Raw genomic sequence first — 19,307 nt, 5'->3', positions numbered from 1 at the left:
CAAAGTAGCCACAATAAGTCATTTGTTTAGAGTAACATGATGTAGTACTAATTCAGCTCTGCTGCCTATACAACCAAGGATCCTGATACTGCAAGTAATACAGATAATCTCTGAAGCAGAAAAGTTGTCTTTCAAAGTTTAGGGATATTCCTAAACATCAGTAGATTCCCTTCTTTTCAGATCTACTACCCCCCATCCCCATCCTGACTTGAATTTTCAAAGTCTGACACCTCTTGACCGATAAAGTTTTTCCTGTTACATCAAATGAGGATCCTCTTCTTTGGATTTTAAATAGCATCCAGGCTGTAACAGAGGCAATTTATCTTTATCTTGCTATCTTACTGGGGACCACTTGAAATTCTGGAAAAATACTGGCCCCAAAGCCTTTAGTTGAGTTCCCCGTAACTAACAGTATTTCCGATTTCTCTAACACGTCTATATTCTTCCCTACAGGGTAAGAAAGTCAATATGTTTGTCTTTCTCCAGCAGGGCTTTTTGTTTGTCTAGCAGAGGGGTCAGCAAACTATGGCCCACAGGTCAAATCCAACCCACCACCCACACATACATGAGTTAAACCAAGAGTTTCAACTATTGAAGAGGGTCTTCATTTTAGTAATTCATTTTTATTTAAAAAAAAAACAATACTATTTCATGGCATGTGAAAATTAAACACCTAAATACACAATAAAATGTGTGTGTACCTGGCAAACATATGGCATTTCACCGGGTTTATGAGTGTCCTTCATATGTTGTAAAAGAGTATGTTCTGTTTCAAATGATAATTCACAGATTTTACAAATAGCTGAAAGTGGAAAAAAACACATTACATCATTTTAAGGATGTATAAATCAAAGATTCAGTTTGCACATCCATAACAACAGCAGCAACAAGTAATAATAATAATAGTGGTGATGGTGGTTCCAACAATTCTAGTGTGGTTAACTTTGTAACGCTGTTCTAAGGACTTTTACTTAGTATTAGCTTGTTTCATTCTCATACCATCACTGAGAGCTGTACTGTTAATTTTTATCCCCATTTTTTCAGATGAGGAACCTGAGGCACAGAAAGATTAATTAAGTTGACTGACATCTCACAGCTGTATTAAGAGGCAGAGCTGGGATTTGAATCCAAGCTAACTCCAGACTCTGATTTTAACTATCACTGCAGTTACTTTTCTTATTAGAGTGTAAATGAAGACCATTAATTTTATATTTGCAAACCAGGGAATCTGAGTTTTGTAATTTACTTCCTACATACAATGCGTAAGTTATGCCAAGAAGTTTCAATTTACAAGAGGGACTTCAATTTTAGTAAGTAATTTTATTGAAAAGTTTATACAAGTTAAAATATGCTTTCAACTTTGCCCCCAAATTACAAAATCTATTTCTTATTCTTATTTTTCCATCAGAATTCTTAAGGATTCCTCATAGGTTAGATAATCAAAATCATTAATGTTCAGGATTTTAATAAAATTGTGACTTACTAGAAAACTCATGGGGAGTGTGTGTGCTCTCAATGTGACACTGCAGCTGGAATGGTGTGGGATACTGACGGTAGCAGTGCTGGCAGGTGGTGTGGTTTTCCCAGCTCTCAGTGTTCTGCTTCTCAAGTTCCAAATGATGTTTCATGTGGTTCATAAACCTATAAATTATTGTGAACAGGTTCAAATATTCAAATTTATAACCAAAGACAAATCTCACAAATAAGTACCTGAACCTAAATGTTAAAAATGCAGTTGTATTACTCAAAATAACACCTCTAAAGCCATATAGTCCTCTGGAAAAGTGTGCAATTCAAATGATCACTTTCATTAAGTGCATCAGTGAACATTCTTCTTTGCATCTTTGTTTTAAAATAATCCATTAATATAGTTAATATGAAATACTGCTAATTTGCTTCCTCACCATTATTTCAGATTAAAAATTTTTTGTAAAGAAAAACAGCAGGCTTCTTTTCCATACATGAAATACTATTTACATTTTAAAATAAAATACTTAAAGGAAACTCTACCACCAAGAGCAGCTACAGAATCATGAGAGAAATCTTTTGACGGCCTTGTGATATACAATAGCTTTCAGCTGCTTAAAAGACAAATTGTTAGTATTTTTATTTGTGTCTTGGTTTCTACATGCATGTAATAGCAATTTTAATACCTATAATTACAAGAATCTTTTATTTAATGATACAGGTTTACCGTTAGCACAAACAGTTCATTTTAACTCACAGACTGTGCCCTTTGTAGCACAGTCCATTTTTCAGTTCTACATTCTGCTATGTCAGATTCCCTAAAAGGCTTCTTACGAGAAGGAACTATGACCTTTAATGGCAGAGAGTACAATATAAACAGGCATATCTATTTCAAACGGCTTACTGAAATGTTTTACTGAATTTCAAAGTAAAGTTATTTAATCAAAATTACAATCTCAAGTCTGGGTCAAATATTAATAGCTAGTCACTATGAGTCCCTAAAGGAAATAATCTTGAAATGAAGTAATAATGTCAGCAACCTAGGCAGCACTTATTACAGAGGTTTTAACATTTATCTCTTCACACCTCCAAAACACCACTTATCTTTAGAGCTGCTTATGGTACACTTTGAAATATCTTTTTCCCCCTTTCATTTTAATATCATCTCTATTAAAATCTATTTAAAAATCCTAGTCTTGCCTAAATATTTACATATAAAGGTCATGAGCCATTAACCTTTCAGCTCACAACTTTAGTAAAATGTATTTGTATAAAATAATCTGTTAACTACCTATCTCTCAGTTATTACCCTGCCCCCATCAGCAGCTCACACCTCTTAAACCAGTAGATGGAGATGTGGAAAAAAGGAAACCCCTCACAAGACTATTCTCAGAATAAAATAACCCTAACTGGTTTTGGTGACACTCGATGTAGGGAAAAATATACTACAATATGTTGACAGGGCTGAGAGGAGAAATCTTGAGCTATTAGGGTCTACCATCCCTTAAAACCACCACCTTTATCACATCAGATAATTATAATTTCTTTTTTTATGGTAGGAATAATTAAGATCTAGTCTCTTAGCAACTTCGAAGTTTATAACACAGTATTGTTGTCTATAACCATTATGCTGTGCATTAGATCTCCAGGACTTATTTATCTATAAAAAGTTCCAAGTTTGTGCCCCTAAATAACATATCCCCAATTCCCCCATCCCTGGTAACCACTGTTCTACTCTGTTTTTATGAGTCACAGAGTTTTTTGTGTTTTTTTTTGCGGTACGCGGGCCTCACACTGTTGTGGCCTCTCCCGTTGTGGAGCACAGGCTCCGGATGCACAGGCTCCGGATGCACAGGCTCAACGGCCGTGGCTCACGGGCCCAGCCGCTCCGCGGCATGTGGGATCCTCCTGGACCGGGGCACGAACCTGTGTCCCCTGCATCGGCAGACGGACTCTCAACCACTGCGCCACCAGGGAAGTCCTGAGTCACAGAGTTTTATCGTAACATTGTTTCAGTGTTACATAGCAAATAACAATTTCTCTTCTGTTAAGCTACTGGGACCATTAGCAATTGATGGCTGGTAGGGCTTGATAAAAGGAGGTAATGAAGTGTGAAAACTCATATGAATAATATAAGTGAAAGGTCTTTGAAAACTATAAAACGCTACCATAAATGTAGCATTCACAAGTGTTTTAGGCTTATATTACAGAGTATTTCAGTGTTTTTCTATGTACTTCATTTTGGACCCAAGAATTCACCAGGAAAAATAAATGCTGAGCTTAGAAATGACCTACCTATAGAATGTTTAAGAATGCTAGTTATAAATGATGGTTTTCAAGGGTAAATATTTTTAAAAGTTTATAAGCGTGTTATGTGTCACAATATAGGTACAGACATACATATGCATATATGTATCTGACCTAAGGGAAGTGCATTGATGTCTGCAATTTACTCTGGAAAGTATAAAAAACTCAGATGGATCTATGGATAAACAGATATGTAGTAATGCAAGTAGAGTAAAATATTAATGCTGGAATTGAGGTGGTAAATATATAGAGATGTTCACTGTAAAATTTTCTCAACTTTGCTGACTATTTGAAATTTTTTATAATAAAATATTGGAAAAGCAATGTCAGGCTATATAGCCAATTAAAAAATACCAATCAATATATCCCGTTACTTTGTTCTTGTTATATTTCACTTAGGATGATAGATATGTAATATGCCATATAACTCAAAGACTGCAAAGTATAAGCTCCTAAAATTTGAAGCATACATGTATAACTCCTCAGAATTCCATTGAGAATTGAATCTCTACTTTGAAAATCTGTTAAATTATAAAATCAAAGCAGACATGTTGCACAGAACTGGTACTTCTGGGCTTCCCTGGTGGCGCAGTGGTTAAGAATCTGCCTGTCAATGCAGGGGACACGGGTTCGAGCCCTGGTCCAGGAAGATCCCATATGCCACAGAGCAACTAAGCCCGTGTGCCCCAACTACTGAGCCTGCGCTCTAGAGCCCGCGAGCCACAACTACAGAGCCCACGTGCCACAACCACTGAAGCCCGCGTGCCTAGAGCCAGTGCTCTGCAACAAGAGAAGCCACCGCAATGAGAAGCCCGTGCACCGCAACGAAGAGTAGACCCTGCTCGCCGCAACTAGAGAAAGCCCGCATGCAGCAACAAAAACCCAACACAGCCAAAAATAAATAATAAATTAAAAAAAAAAAGAACTGGTACTTCTCTAGATGATCCAAAAAAATCACTTCTTCTGTAAGGAAAATGTACTAAAATTATAAATATGAACTGTAAAAGAGAACATTAAATAAAACAAACATGGAGGAGGTAGAATTGGATAAAGTGGTTCTTCTTGTGATAGGAAAAATAAGATTCAGAAGCAGTTAAAATTTTAATAAAAATATCTCACGGAAATTCCTAGTTCAATGATAAATACAGAGAAAAGAATGATTTTCCCCTAGCTTAAAATAAATTTTGTCCTTTCTTAAGCTATCTGAAAGAAATACAACTAAAGTGGATCCAAGTGTCAAACTCCTAAAAATACAAGAAAAGATAAAAGCTTTTCAACATGAAAATCTGCCTTTATTCTTAGTAGAAAGTTAAAATTGCTTATCTAGGATGGCACAGAAAAAGAAATACAATATTTACATCTGTAGCATCCCAATTTTCAAATAGAAATAGAAATAAGTATTTACATACCTAAGATTATTTTTAAGAACTTTCAAGCAACTGAAGCATTTAAATGTTGTATAAGTCTTCTCTTCCTCATCAACAGCTCCTTCATGTCTTCCATAGTAAAAGTCACTAACTAACATAATCAATTTTCCTTTCTCTGCACCAGTCTCATTTTTATCTTCAGTACTGGAAAGTTCCACTTTAATCATTCCCAAAAATGCATTTACCATGTCTGGACAACAACGCTGAAAGAGAAAAAAATATATAAGCCTTATTTATATTTCTTTAAAAAATTAGACACCAAAAAATGATTCTGTGTTTATAACTAGGGCCAGCTCATGTGGAAAGACAGTCTCACATAGTTTTAATCACAAACAATAAATAAAAGCTACATTTTAGAAAAAGTCTGTCACTTTCTCCAGGTGCAGAAGTATATATAACATGCTATGATTTGTGTATATTAATAGATGGAAAATAAGAACATTCATGTGTGCTGGTATATGCAGGAAGAAAATCAAAGAGGATACAAAACAAGTTAATAAAAAATGATTCCTTTGTGAGTTGTATTGAAAACTAGGCAAACAGGAGTCGGGGTGAGATTTTTTCACTGTATTCCTTCTTATACTTTTTGAATCATGTGACTATAATTACCCCAAAATTAAATAAACTAAAGATAACTAACAAACTCATTCCTTTCTTTTCTCTATCTATGATGCAAAACATAAAAACATCACTTGATTGTGTATCTCTACACAATATTACATAAATAGGAAACCTGAAAGCATTGTAGAAGTTACTTCTTACTTTTAAAACCAAAGCCCAAAGTCCAGTTAACAGAAGTCACACTCAGGGAGACGGAAATAGTGATAGATCAAATACAGTTTTGCCCAAGAATAAAGAGACTGTAACTGGAATTCCAGGATGCTCCTTTTCTTTCTACATTTTTTTGTAAAATGCTGAATTTCAATGAAAAAATTGCCAATCTTTGAAATAGTGAGCAATAACTTTTACTAAATAGTTTTCTTTACCTTGTATTCTTCTCATCCCTTCTTTTCTGCATATATCCTACACTACCTTTTTTCTTGCCTCCTTCCCCCCTTCCTGCCATTTATACTAGGCATACAAAAAGAATATGGACTATCTTTCCACAGACACAAAGGACACTGTAGTATCTACTAAAATATTTTAAAATATTTTCATTAGTACTTTGAAAATTACCTAAAACCTAATTACAAGAGCTTCTTACACCAATATAAATCTAGAATTAATTTATAACAACTACACATACTATATTCTGGATTGAGTTAAAACTATCATTTCATATGAAATGCTCCACCATTAGGAGTTTATGTCTAAGTGCTAAAAATTAAAATGCAAGGCTAAGATTTTCATTGAGTAATGTGACATGCATATATCACCATGGACAAAAAATAACATAAAAAAAGAAATTAAGTTACATGAAAGATTAAGCACCTAATAAAATGCCTGCTTTACAAGAAGTTTGAAGAATGGCATGACCTAGTCAATAAAATATCCTGATTAATATATTATTTCATTAAAAATTAAAATATAATATGTAGTGTTTGTAAACTTAATTTTAATAATTTAATGATTGGGAAGGATTTTAAAATCTCTTATAAAGTTAATCATTATGAATATCAATTTTTACTTAAGTTATATGAAAATACCAATGAGAAGATTTCTTATCTAAATATCTGGATAAACTAGCATTTACTATATATCAATCCTTAATATTTTAATATTAATATTTTCAGAGATTTGTGAATATTTTTAAAAATCAAATTTTGAAAAAGTTTTACCTTCATGTGAAATTTCAAAGGATCCAAAAGATTGAACTGAACATTGCACTTTGGACAAGATCTTACAAGAGGTGTTGCAGTTTTATGGAGAGTTGGTGAGGTATTTGTACCTAAAATAAATTAAGGAGTTTTATGAGTCAAATTCTCCTTTTTTAACCTTAAACCCAACCAGTAATAACAGTTTTAAACTTCATCACAATTTCTGAAATTTATGTATAAATAATACCATTTCTTTTTTATACACCAGATTCATATTTACCTTTCGATAGCAAGACAGGGGAGGATGTCACTGAAGGAGTGTTCATTAAAGACAATGAAGCACAAGGACTTATGTCAGAAACTCCTTCGGTGATCTTTGGCTTTTTTGGACTAACAACGTTTTGTTGAGAAAGAGAACAATATTCCATTATTATAGGCGGAGACTCTTCTAGATCTACAATGATTAAAATAGTGGGAAAGATATTTGAAATTGCTTTAGTATAGAATATTGTTTACAAATGCTACTAAAATGGCCTTACATTTAAAATTCAGTAAGAGTACTTTGGAGATAAAGGTAATATAATTGAATTACCATATCATACAACTGACAATAAAGAATGACCAAAATTTATATGATCAATAGGTAGAAAGAAACCGCACAAATAACCATTATGGACAACACAGTTTGAACAATTCATGAAATAAACTTTTTATGCAAGAAAATTCTAAAGATGCTTTCAAATTAATATATAAATAGGTATCATGAAAGAAGTCGGACCAAAAAAACCCAAGCCACCCCCCCACCAAAAAAAAGGCAGAAGAGAGAATACTCTAAAAGCTCAGTTCCAAAAAATGAATTTCTCTTCAGATGCTTCAATGCATTTGAGCTTGTAAACAAAAACAATTTATATTCTAATCTAAAAACTTAGAGAAACTCCTTAAGATACTTGAAAAAAAGTCCTAAGATATCTAATGGAAAACCAAGTTGGTTCTTTTCCCACTTAACAACCTGATGGGTAGTTTAAATTATCTATTTAATTCCTACATGCAAAGTAGAAACAACTAATCTTAAATATCTTGAATGACAATACCTCACTTATTCATATGAAAAGGTTTGGAGTTAGTATGATGGCTTTCAAACTATGTTCCCCTGAGCCTAATGGTTCTGTTTTAGGGAATTCAGTGGGCATGTCAGACAGAGAAATTCTCATTTTACTTTAAAAAAAAAATGAGACTTTTACATAAAATTCTGTTTGAATAGAGATTTCATTGCTGAAAATAGTTTTGAGTTTGAAAACCATCACTTAAAGGCTAAAGAATTATGCAATTCAGGGTATTTGCAAGAGAAGTGGGGCTATTTAGGCTATAACCAGACCCAGAAAAAGTCCCTTTTGAAAATAACACACAATTGTACTTTGTGATAAAGATTCTAAAACTGCACATGTTTTAATGCTCCCAACTGTATACTAATAGGAGAAGCAGAATAGGTATATGCCAGGAAAATAAGAGTATTACACCAGTGGGCTCCTCTGTCAAATCTGCGTTTCATTCTTTGAGATAACACAGAAATGATTTTTTTCCATCTTCAAGCACATGATTACTGACAGCTATATTGCAGACACTTAGGACTGATTTCTGGGTAATCACACTAACATTCTTCTCAGTTGCTTAGGTTCACTGAACAACCAATGAGTGCTGGTATTTTGGACTAGGCAACTAGTTATCTAATAGGCTGTTTTATATATAATTTTTAAAGCATGCATAAATCTCCAAGTTAAATAAAATCACTCTGAGCTCAATAGTTTTAAATTCTGATTCTTCAACTTATTTATCTGTGTTGCCTTTGGCTTGTGCTGTTCGCTATCCTCAACAGTGCCAATAAAAATCCCATTCTCCTTCTTTAAAATCAAGTTCAAATCCAGCCATCTCCAATATCCTATGATCATCCTAGACAGGAGTCCATTAATCATGCTTCTGAACATATAGTCCATATTACTATTCATAATTATCATGCTAACAATGTTTATTGTCAAGTCTTTCAATGCTTTAATGAATTTTTCACTTCTCACTTATCTCATTTGAGCCTCAAAAAAGCCCTGAGATAAACAGAGCAAGAATCAAAATTATATAGCTAAATGGCTGATTTCAGGTCTAGAAAATGAATGCATTATGTGAGAAAAATAAAAATATCTATTTTAATAATATGAGAAAATTGAGGTGTAAAGAGGTTAGGTGATTTAATAAAGGCTACAAAAATATTTAGAATAGAGGCTCAAGCCTATATCTTCCTAATCAACTATAAACCTATTTACCATTAGGGCAAAGTTCCACTCTTTGCAGTATAACAACTTAGAGAGAGAGGGAGAGTGGAAGCTTCAAGAATTCACAGATTTTTTCTATGAATAAAGACTGTGTGCATTATAAAATCAGATTTCAGACATCTATTTCATCTTATTTATTTTGGTTCTTGGTTATTTTACTCACTAGATAAGTGGCACCTAGATAAGTGATTATCAAACCAAATATTATCAAGGGAAAATGTTTTTGGCGCACATATTACTATAAATTTCTTTCTATTTTGGTTTTGTAAATATATACTAATTTGTGAGTAAACAATTTAAATAGTCACAAACATTTTTGTGTACCTTTCTCCAGTTAGTGAAATACATCAAATTTGCTAACATAGAAACAATAATTGCTTTGGTAACAGGGAATTTTTCAACTAGATAAAACTTCATGGCATACTATTTCAGGTTAATGAAGAACTTTGTTATGGTATACAATCAAAGAACTATAATTCTTCTTTAACTGGAAATTTTCATTATTCCTTCAATGGATATTTACTGAGTAGTTACTATGTGCAAATCACTTATTTCTTTAGTATTGCCATTTTATACTACTACCCTATAACCATATTTAACTATCACATCTACAACATTTTGATAGAAAGACTCTAGCCTATTAAGAAATCAACTATAACCATGCATTTTTTTCTCATACTAATTACCAAGTAATTAATACTTTTTTTTTTAAAACCATAGTATTAGGGTATCAGGGGACTTCCCTGACTCACAGAAATTATATTAAGATTTTTCAGTGCATGGCTGGCTCCAAGTGAGAATGAGCTCAAAGAATATGTTAGTCAACTTAATAAAAAGAAATAAAATATTCTATCATTAAATACGATTTTATATAAAATCACCCAAGAAAGACATTCAGGAATGATTAGCTTCCATTTTACAATATATGAAAAACATAGCATGAAGATACAGGCTTCAAAATAGAAATCCATCGTATATATATATTCATCAAGTCTCTTTTTATTATATTTATAAAAACTGCCAAACCAAACCTATATAAACTGTTGTTCCATGTTTGCGTAGTGGTGTTGAATCCTGGGTCAAGTCTAACACCAGATCTGAAGAATCATCCGATTCATCTTGTGATGAAGTCTTTATAAAATCCTGTAATAAGTTATAATTATTTTGTTTTACAAAGTTTTATAAAGGTAAATTTAACTATATGTCAATACTATAAAGATAACCTTAATGATTCAATTACTAATAAGTTATAAAACACAAAGATATTTATTACTTGCTGTCAAAATCAGCATCTACTAGGTAAAGGGTACATGAGAACTCTCTGGATTATTTTTGTAATTTTTCTGAAAATCTAAAGTTAGTTTTAAATAAACAGTTAACATTTAAAAATAATGATAATATTACTAGCAAAGTAGAGGTTATATTTTGGTACAACTTTTCTGCAAGAAAATTTTGGGAGTATCTATCAAGGGCTTTAAAAAGTTCATATCCTTTGATCCAATTATTCTAAATAGTCCACTTCCAAGACTTTATGCTAAGGAAATGAAAATATTTAATGGAGAATTATTTATAATAGCAAAAATTAAAAACCTGTATGTCCAACAATGGTGGAACGGTTAAATAAATTAAATAGACTATCATGCAACATTTTTTCAGAAACAGCCAATGACAAAGAAATGTTTCTAATATAAAGTTCAGTGGAAAAAAGAGGACCAGACACCTGTGTATAAAATATAGTCCTGATTGATGTACTCTATATACCACACTAACCATCTGCAGAAAACAAAATTTTCTTCCGTTTCTTTTCAACCCCTGTCCCGCTCTGCACCAAACCCCATACATATTACCTTTATCATGGGAATATAAGGATCCTGCTTGCGTGTTTTGTGCTTACAAGTTGAGAGAGACAATCATGTATTAAGAATTTTACTTTGCTACTAAGTCTTCTGTTGACAGAGACTTGTTATGGAGACAGATATTGAAGTGACACAAACCATTCTATTCCTAGAATTTGAGGCATAACAGGCAGATTTCTGCATTTGAGCTTTACCATGTATTATATAAAATCAATAATAGCTATATGACTTAATTGTAACCAAGCACAATCTAACTACAAGGTAAATATTTTCTCCAAATATTTGCACTTAAAAATGGAAAATATTTACTAGCAATTCCCAAAATAGTTCTTTAACAGAAGTTCCTCCAAACAAACTTAACACTTTACTTTAAATCCTTTCCTAGGTGATAACTCTGGTCAATTAAGTACCACCGTTTCAGAAAGCAGATATATTATTAAACAAATAACTTGTTAAAATAATTCTCCAATTGGGATTTTTTAATATCTCATAAAGTAGTTCAGAAAGATACCAAATACAATGGTAAGGTACAAAAGGTGATAGACTAGGATTCGGAAGACTTGTCCATTTATTTAACTATGGAACCTTGGGTAAGTCACTTATGAGATTCAAGTTATTCCTTTGCAACTGAAATAGTAGCCACCAATTATTGTCTGTTTAAAATGTACTTGCCTCTTTCACAGTACACATGGTCCCAGACTTTCGATGGTTCAACTTACGATTTTCCATATTACGATGTTGTGAAAGCGATACGCATTCGGCAGAAATTTTGATCTTTTCTCAGGCTAGTGATATGTGGTTTGATACTGGGCAGTGGCAGCAAGCCACAGCTCCCAGTCAGCCACGTGATCACGAGGGTAAGCAATCAATATACTTACAACCATTCTGTTTTTCACTTTCAGTATTCAATAAATTACATGAGATATTCAACATGTTATTATAACACAGGCTTTGTATTAGATGATTTTGCCCAACTACAGGCTAATGTAAGTGTTCTGAGCATGTTTAACATAGGCTAGGCTAAGTTATGATGCTTGGTAGGTTAAGTGTATTAAATGCATTTTTTTTTTTTTTTTTGCGGTATGTGGGCCTCTCACTGTTGTGGCCTCTCCGGTTGCGGAGCACAGGCTCCAGATGCGCAGGCTCAACAGCCGTGGCTCACGGGCCCAGCCGCTCTGCGGCATGTGGGATCTTCCCGGACTGGGGCACGAACCCACGTCCCCTGCATCGGCAGGCGGACTCTCAACCACTGCGCCACCAGGGAAGCCCCAAAATGCATTTTTAACTCAGGATATTTTCAACTTACGATGTGTTTATCAGGATGTAACCCCATCAAAGAAGTCAAAGAAGATCTGTACTACATGTATTCTGTTAAGAAGTTGTCACAGCAGTACTAATGAAGACCTAATACGATCTCCCATTTTATAAACAGGTAAGCTAAAGTTAAGTATGGTTAAGTAAGGTTCCCAGTACAACCCAGCTTGTTACTGATGATGAAGCTGGAATTAGAACAAAGGTCGGCCTTATTACAAAGCCTGTGCCTTAAGCTATATCAGACTTACTTTAAAATGGATAATAATAATTATGTCCCTGCCTGCTGAAAAGAGTTATTGAGGTTAAAGAGAATGAAAAAGTTTAAGAATTTCAGAGAAAATTCCCTAACATAGGATTCTCAATTCATTTGAGAATATATGTCATCCTCAACTGTGGCTGCATAACAGAATCACCTGGAGATTTTTCTGTTTTAATCTATTATGCCCAGGTCTCACCCAAGACCAACTGACAAAAATCTCTATTTTTAAAAAACTCTCTAGGATTGGGAACCTGATTGAGTAACTTTGATGAAACAACCATGCCCACAGAAACAAAAAATTCTGAGTTTGGATGAGCTCTAGTTTCTAACTTTTCTAACACGAAAGATATCCCTCCTCATTATTCTTCTTCCCTGGGTCCAACATAGAAATGATCTTCATCTATCTGTATTTAAATAATGATGTTTCCTTTATTGTTTTTCCTTTTTTCCCCCCTTTTTTTTGGCCTCACCACATGGCTTGTGGGATCTTAGTTCCCCGACCAGGGATTGAACCCAGGCCCACTGCAGTGAAAGCGCCGAGTCCTAACCACTGGACTGCCAGGGAATTCCCTGGTTTGTTTTTCCTAAATGCCAGACAGCTTATTACAGTATGAGGAAACCACTGAGTTAATCTGATTCCAGCTAAAATCAAATAATTTTTGCATTTCTTGTAGCCTGCAATTATCAGGTGCACCTATTAAGTTTATAAAAACATTAAGAACAGCCTGTGGATACTTAGAGAATCCAAGTTTGAGAGCCAGTGGTCTGGGTAAAGGTTGTCATTTTAGAAATGAAGAAAGTGAGGCCCACAGAGGTTGTGAAAATGCTCTACTTAGGAACAAAGACAGAATCAGCATTCAAGTCTCATTTTCAATCCAGGTTTCTTGGACCATTAGTCCAGGGCTATGATTGATAATAATCTCGGAATACAGATATAGGTTTTCCAAAATTGAATTTTTTGCTTGAAAGCTCAAATTTTATCACTGGCAAGAATAGTATCAGTTTTCTTCCATGATAGGCATGCTTTGTATATTTCTGAGTACTGAAAAACTGTGTGTGGCAGATAGACTCTAAAGGTGGCCCCCATAACTTCCTCCTGATATTAAGACTTGTATAATCTCCCCTTGAGTGTGGGCGGGACCTGTGATTGCTTCTAACCAAGAGAATATGGCAAAAGTGACGGGATGTACATGATTATGTTACATAGGCCATCTTTCCCTTGCTGGCTTTGAGGAAGCAAGCAAGTCATGTTAGGAAGGCCTACACAGCAAGGAACTGAGGACGGTCTCCAGCTGACAGCAACAAGAACTGACACCTTCAGTCTGACAACCCACAAAGAACTGGATACTGCCAACAACAATGTGAGCTTGGGAGCAGTATTAACTGATACTGCAGCTCTGCCTGACACCTTGATTGCAGCCTGGCCCAGCAGAGGACCCAGTTAAGCCATACCCTGACTCCAGACTCATAGAAACCATGAAATAGTAAGTATATATTGCTTTAAGCTTCTAAGTTTGTGGTCCTATTGTTAAGCAGCAATAAATAATTACTCCATGGTGCTTTATCAGTCATCCTTTCAAGTAAAAATGGCATTCTATTTAAAAAAAACCAGCTAGTTCAGCTTGCAATTCAATCTCACAAGTGCTTTTCCTCAAGAAAAACTCTATACTGCAGATAGAGAAATGCTTTATGATGTATACTACCCATTTCGTCACACAGAATATTTAAAAAGAAGTGTATTCAAGGGTTGAAAGTTAATAAAATTAGAAACAATTTATTATTTCCTCAAGAATATTCTTAAGTGAAAGTGAAATTTTTCTACTGTGAGTGCTTGGTGGCCACCGATACAAAAACTACTAGTAGGGTTGGGTGGCACTGCCTTGACTCATATTAAGGCACCAGCAGTTTCACCCTCCATTGCCTTTGTACCACTAGTGCAAATGTTAACAGAGTGAAAAGGGCAAATGTCTTACTGTTAGTATGACAATGGTTTTGACCTCACAGACTACTGAGAGTCTCAGGGAACCCCAATGGTCTGTGAAATACACCACTGCTCCAAGGCAATGCTTCTATTTTTAAAAGCACATACTTAAATGTATGTATGATGTGTGTATGTGCATATTTTAAAAACTCTGGGCTAACCTGGATTGAAATCCCAGATCCATCATTACCAGCTGTGTGGCCTTGAGTGAATCATTTAGACTCTCTGAGCCTCAGTTTCCTCAACTATAAAATGGGGGAAATAACTGCGCTTACCTCATAAGAAAGTCATAAGAATTAAAAGAGATTAATTTATATATAGCATCTAGAACTAAGACTTACCCATGTTGACAGACTAACAAATGTTAAATATTACCATTATATATTATTTCTGTTAAAAGTTTTAAAAACTAAACTATGAAAGTATGTTTTCAAAATAAACAGCAATAATGACCTTGGAAAAATCTTCCCAATTAAGAATGCCTGGTTTAAGGGCTTCCCTGGTGGCGCAGTGGTTGAGAATCCGCTTGCCGATGCAGGGGACACGGGTTCATGCCCCGGTCCGGGAAGATCCCACGTGCCGCGGAGCGGCTGGGCCCGTGAGCCATGGCCGCTGAGCCTGCGCGTCCAGAGCCTGTATCCCACAACGGGAAAGGCCACAACAGTGAGAGGCCCGTGTACCGCAAAAAAAAAAAAAAAAGAATGCCTGGTTCAGTTTACTGTCTTAAGAATTTTGCCATTATGCAATTTTCATTACTGATTATACTTTTTTACTCACCTTTCGATAGCATAGTTTTCAATATTACACCTATTTAATTTAAGCATATTACCTGATTTATTGACAGGTTGGATAGTTAGTTCCTGCAGCTATTATTTTGGGTATTGGCTGAGCCATCATAAGGATGGTGACATTTTCTTTTTTTATACTCTAATAAAGATGTTAAAAAAATGGTATATATGTGTTAATCCCATTCTCCCAATCACAGACTCCTTGTTTGTAATAGCCCTTCCACTTTCCCTTGCTCCTTTTTTTTTTAACATCTTCATTAGAGTATAATTGCTTTACAATGGTGTGCCAGTTTCTGCTTTATAACAAAGTGAATCAGTTATACATATACATATGTCCCCATATCTCTTCCCTCTTGCATCTCCCTCCCTCCCACCCTCCCTATCCCACCCCTCTAGGTGGTCACAAAGCACCGAGCTGATCTCCCTGGGCTATGCGGCTGCTTCCCACTAGCTATCTATTTTACGTTTGGTAGTGTATATATGTCCATGTCACTCTCTCACTTTGAAGATGGTGACATTTTCTGATAGTGATTATGTTTCTACTGGGTTGGTGACTAACTATGATAGTCCACAATTCTGACTGGGTATTATAATATCCACTGTGTCCCTGATCTAATTCTGTAGTTTTAGAATCACTTACAGGTTTAGACATGCTCTGAACAGTATCAGAGCTATGTGAAGATTTAGATTCAGGATGAAGTCTAGGCAAGGCAGCCACTGGATCTGATGTCGGGTGTTTGTAGAATTCACTTGTAGGCTTGAAAACATCAGTAACACCTGTATTTTAAAATTACAAAAATATTGAATATTTCTCTACACAACCAATTTTGTCAAAATATTTCACTTTAAAATTAAAATAATACAATAATACTATACCTTGACTGACTGTCTTTAATTCCTTTGAAGATGAGCTGGGAGTACCTCTGTTCAAAATATCTGTAAAAATTATATTTATTTAAAAAATTTTTATTTGAATGAAATATATATTAAGATAATAGAAAAAACTTTCCAAAAATATATCCATATATAACCAATAGTTGAAGTATATTTTTTTCTCTTAATGGTGACAGGGTTGTATATAGACCTGGGTTATTGTGACTGGAAATCAAGCCCTTCCCCAATCTCCATGCCACATTCACACCCCTAAAAGCCTGGAAGCTTCATTATGGGCAAGCTGATGGATTATCTGTACCGTTACTCTTGACTTCTGAAAGGGATACCATCAGAGACTGCAGACTAAATTGAATCTAGAGTTTACAAAAGTATCTCATATCTACCTACTACACCAAAAGTCAATTTGAGCCTGACATGACCTTCTTTCTGTATCAGTTTAATATTGCTCACTCGTATACCCATGTGAACCCATAACTTCTAGGTTATTGAGAAATCAAATGAAAATTTAGAAAACTGCTAATCAGGAGAAGATACAAAGCAGACCAAAAAATCCCATAAGACATCAAAAAATTTCCTTTTTCCCCTCCTAGTAGAAAAGAACCAGATCTCATAAAATAATTCTATAAAGGGTCACACAAAAGTAGGGTTTCTGACTAAGCACTACAGAAGTCTTCTAGGAGAAAAATCTGATCATTCAAACAACCTGGTATTGTTTTTGTTCAGAAATTCAAGGTAAGTATTTACCCAAACCAGTAAAGAGCTATTCCTATAGTACTTTTTGGTGACTGCAGTGTATCAAACACAAGTTTTTATCCCCCCTCTTACAGTGGTTCTTTTTAAATATTTAGCTCATGTTCCATATGCTAAAATATTTTATGGCTCACACATAAAACATCAATAAAATCATTTAAATTCTGAGTTATTTAGAAAAGAAATTTCACTGGGGTCAATTTTCTTTCTGACAGAATCACTTAAAACTAATACAGGACTTTCTTGGTGGTGCAGTGGTTAAGAATCCGCCTGCCAATGCAGGGGATAAGGGTTCGAGCCCTGGTCCCGGAAGATCCCACATGCCGCGGAGCAACTAAGCCCGTGCACCACAACTATGGAACCTGCACTCTAGAGCCCATGAGCCACAACTACTGAGTCTGTGTGCCACAACTACTGAAGCCCGCACACCTAGAGCCCGTGCTGCACAACAAGAGAAGCCACTGAAATGAGAAGCCTGTACACCGCAATGAAGAGTAGCCCCTGCTTGCTGCAACTAGAGAAAGCCCACACGCAGCAATGAAGACCCAATGCAGTCAAAAATAAATAAATTAATTTTAAAAAACGGATATTAAAAAAAATACTAATACACATTATTCTAGTTGAGTACTAGTCATCTATAACTGATATAAATCCAATGTGAACTGTCATGCTTTCAATAAGATGATTTGAATAATATTGAAATATGGCAATATTTCAGTATAAAAATAATCACAGTGACTAGGGAACATTAAGAGAATATTCTGTTCCTCTATCGGCAGCAAATATGCCAACATGCCTACTTCTTTGAAGTTGCACTCCACTTAGCATCTCTCAATTTGCCACAGGAAGTGATACCGAGAATTAAACTAAATTAAATTATTCTACCTTTTATAAAACTGAATAGAAGTGCTATTCTAAGTTCAGAGTCAAGAGAAGTAAGAACTAGGCTTTCAGAAAGTTACAAACTTTTCTCTAAACTACACTATTATGCACTGCCATAGTAAGTAAAAAAACACTGGTATGCTGGCTACATTCTTTGGTAAATTCTCCTAGCTTAACAAAAGTAAGTATAATGAGAAAGAATCTGTTTCCTCATTCTCCACTGAAACTCAGTATGTTGTTCCTCTGCATTTTACACATTTCTGATTGGACATCATTAATATCTTCACTTTAACATTATAACAATGTCAAGTCTAATTACTCTACCAGAAATCCACAAAGGTACTGGACATATTCTCCTAGAAAGTGTGGATTAAGGATTAAGTGTGCTGACTGCCTGCATCATCCCAATATAGCAGCTGAAGATCAGGCCACTGTATATTCTTCATGAATATACAGTAATCAGGAGTTGCTGAAAGATGGGTGTGGCCAGAAGCTAATGGCCATGTTGGTACACAGACCAGCACCTTTTAATTTTTGTAGCCATGAATCAAGATGACTCTGATGAGGCACTTGCCTGGGTGTAAGAAACTCCATCAGAGACTAACACAAACTTATTTAGTAGTCTGATATTTTAAGCAAAGCATTCCAACACTTCCTTTTCCGGGTACATTTGGGCTTAAGGGAAAAAAAGAAAAATTAACAAATAAACAAGTAAATAGGCTACTTGGCTCCAATAAAATTATGATTTCTAATCTCAAAAGGCCTACAATGTTGTTAGGTAATCTTAACCTTTAGGTAATTTAGTTAACATTTTCCTTTTCTCTCATATGATATTTTTACCTCTCATATCTCCTTATTCAAGTCCCCAACCACATTCTCCCTCTGATTCTCACAAATTCTTATTGACCTCTATGCTCTCTCTCTCTCACCTCCAGCTCCTTATAGAGTAACAAGGACATATAAGACAGCCCCAGGTTTTCCATTAGAAGCAACATCTTATAAAACTTTGCTTCACTGAAAGTGAATGCTTACTTGAAATGGCTGGTTTTGAACTTTGTATCTCTCCAACAAAGATCAGCTCATCATCATCTTCATCCTCAATTCCTTCTACTTTCTTCTGCCATGGTTCCAGATCTTCTTCTTCACATTCCATGAACAGTTCTGCCATTTTGGAATTATCTAATTTTTCAAAAAGAGAGAATCAAATTTTATTTTTTAAATACGTTTTTTTGCAATACATAGTATGATATTTAAGATGTACTTTAATATTCTGATAGCAATTACTGAACTGATATTTGTCAGTA

General features: G+C 34.8%; 1 protein-coding gene across 1 annotated transcript in view; it reads right to left on the bottom strand.

Moving 5' to 3' along the window:
- The window catches only part of ZNF280C (zinc finger protein 280C), a 54,405-nt gene that overhangs the window by 21,596 nt on the left and 13,502 nt on the right, over window positions 1–19,307 (bottom strand). The window contains exons 4-12 of the mRNA XM_060137453.1: window positions 19,036–19,182; window positions 16,354–16,413; window positions 16,118–16,254; window positions 10,311–10,422; window positions 7,239–7,412; window positions 6,980–7,089; window positions 5,184–5,404; window positions 1,484–1,641; window positions 702–802 (exon numbers count right to left, since the gene is read on the bottom strand). Coding sequence (XP_059993436.1) covers window positions 702–802; window positions 1,484–1,641; window positions 5,184–5,404; window positions 6,980–7,089; window positions 7,239–7,412; window positions 10,311–10,422; window positions 16,118–16,254; window positions 16,354–16,413; window positions 19,036–19,182 — 1,220 coding nt within the window. The remainder of the gene's footprint in view (window positions 1–701; window positions 803–1,483; window positions 1,642–5,183; window positions 5,405–6,979; window positions 7,090–7,238; window positions 7,413–10,310; window positions 10,423–16,117; window positions 16,255–16,353; window positions 16,414–19,035; window positions 19,183–19,307) is intronic.

This window comes from Lagenorhynchus albirostris, chromosome X (genome assembly GCF_949774975.1).
Source record: "Lagenorhynchus albirostris chromosome X, mLagAlb1.1, whole genome shotgun sequence".
NCBI classification, from domain to species: Eukaryota; Metazoa; Chordata; class Mammalia; order Artiodactyla; family Delphinidae; genus Lagenorhynchus; species Lagenorhynchus albirostris.
This window is presented reverse-complemented; position numbering and strand designations above follow the sequence as displayed.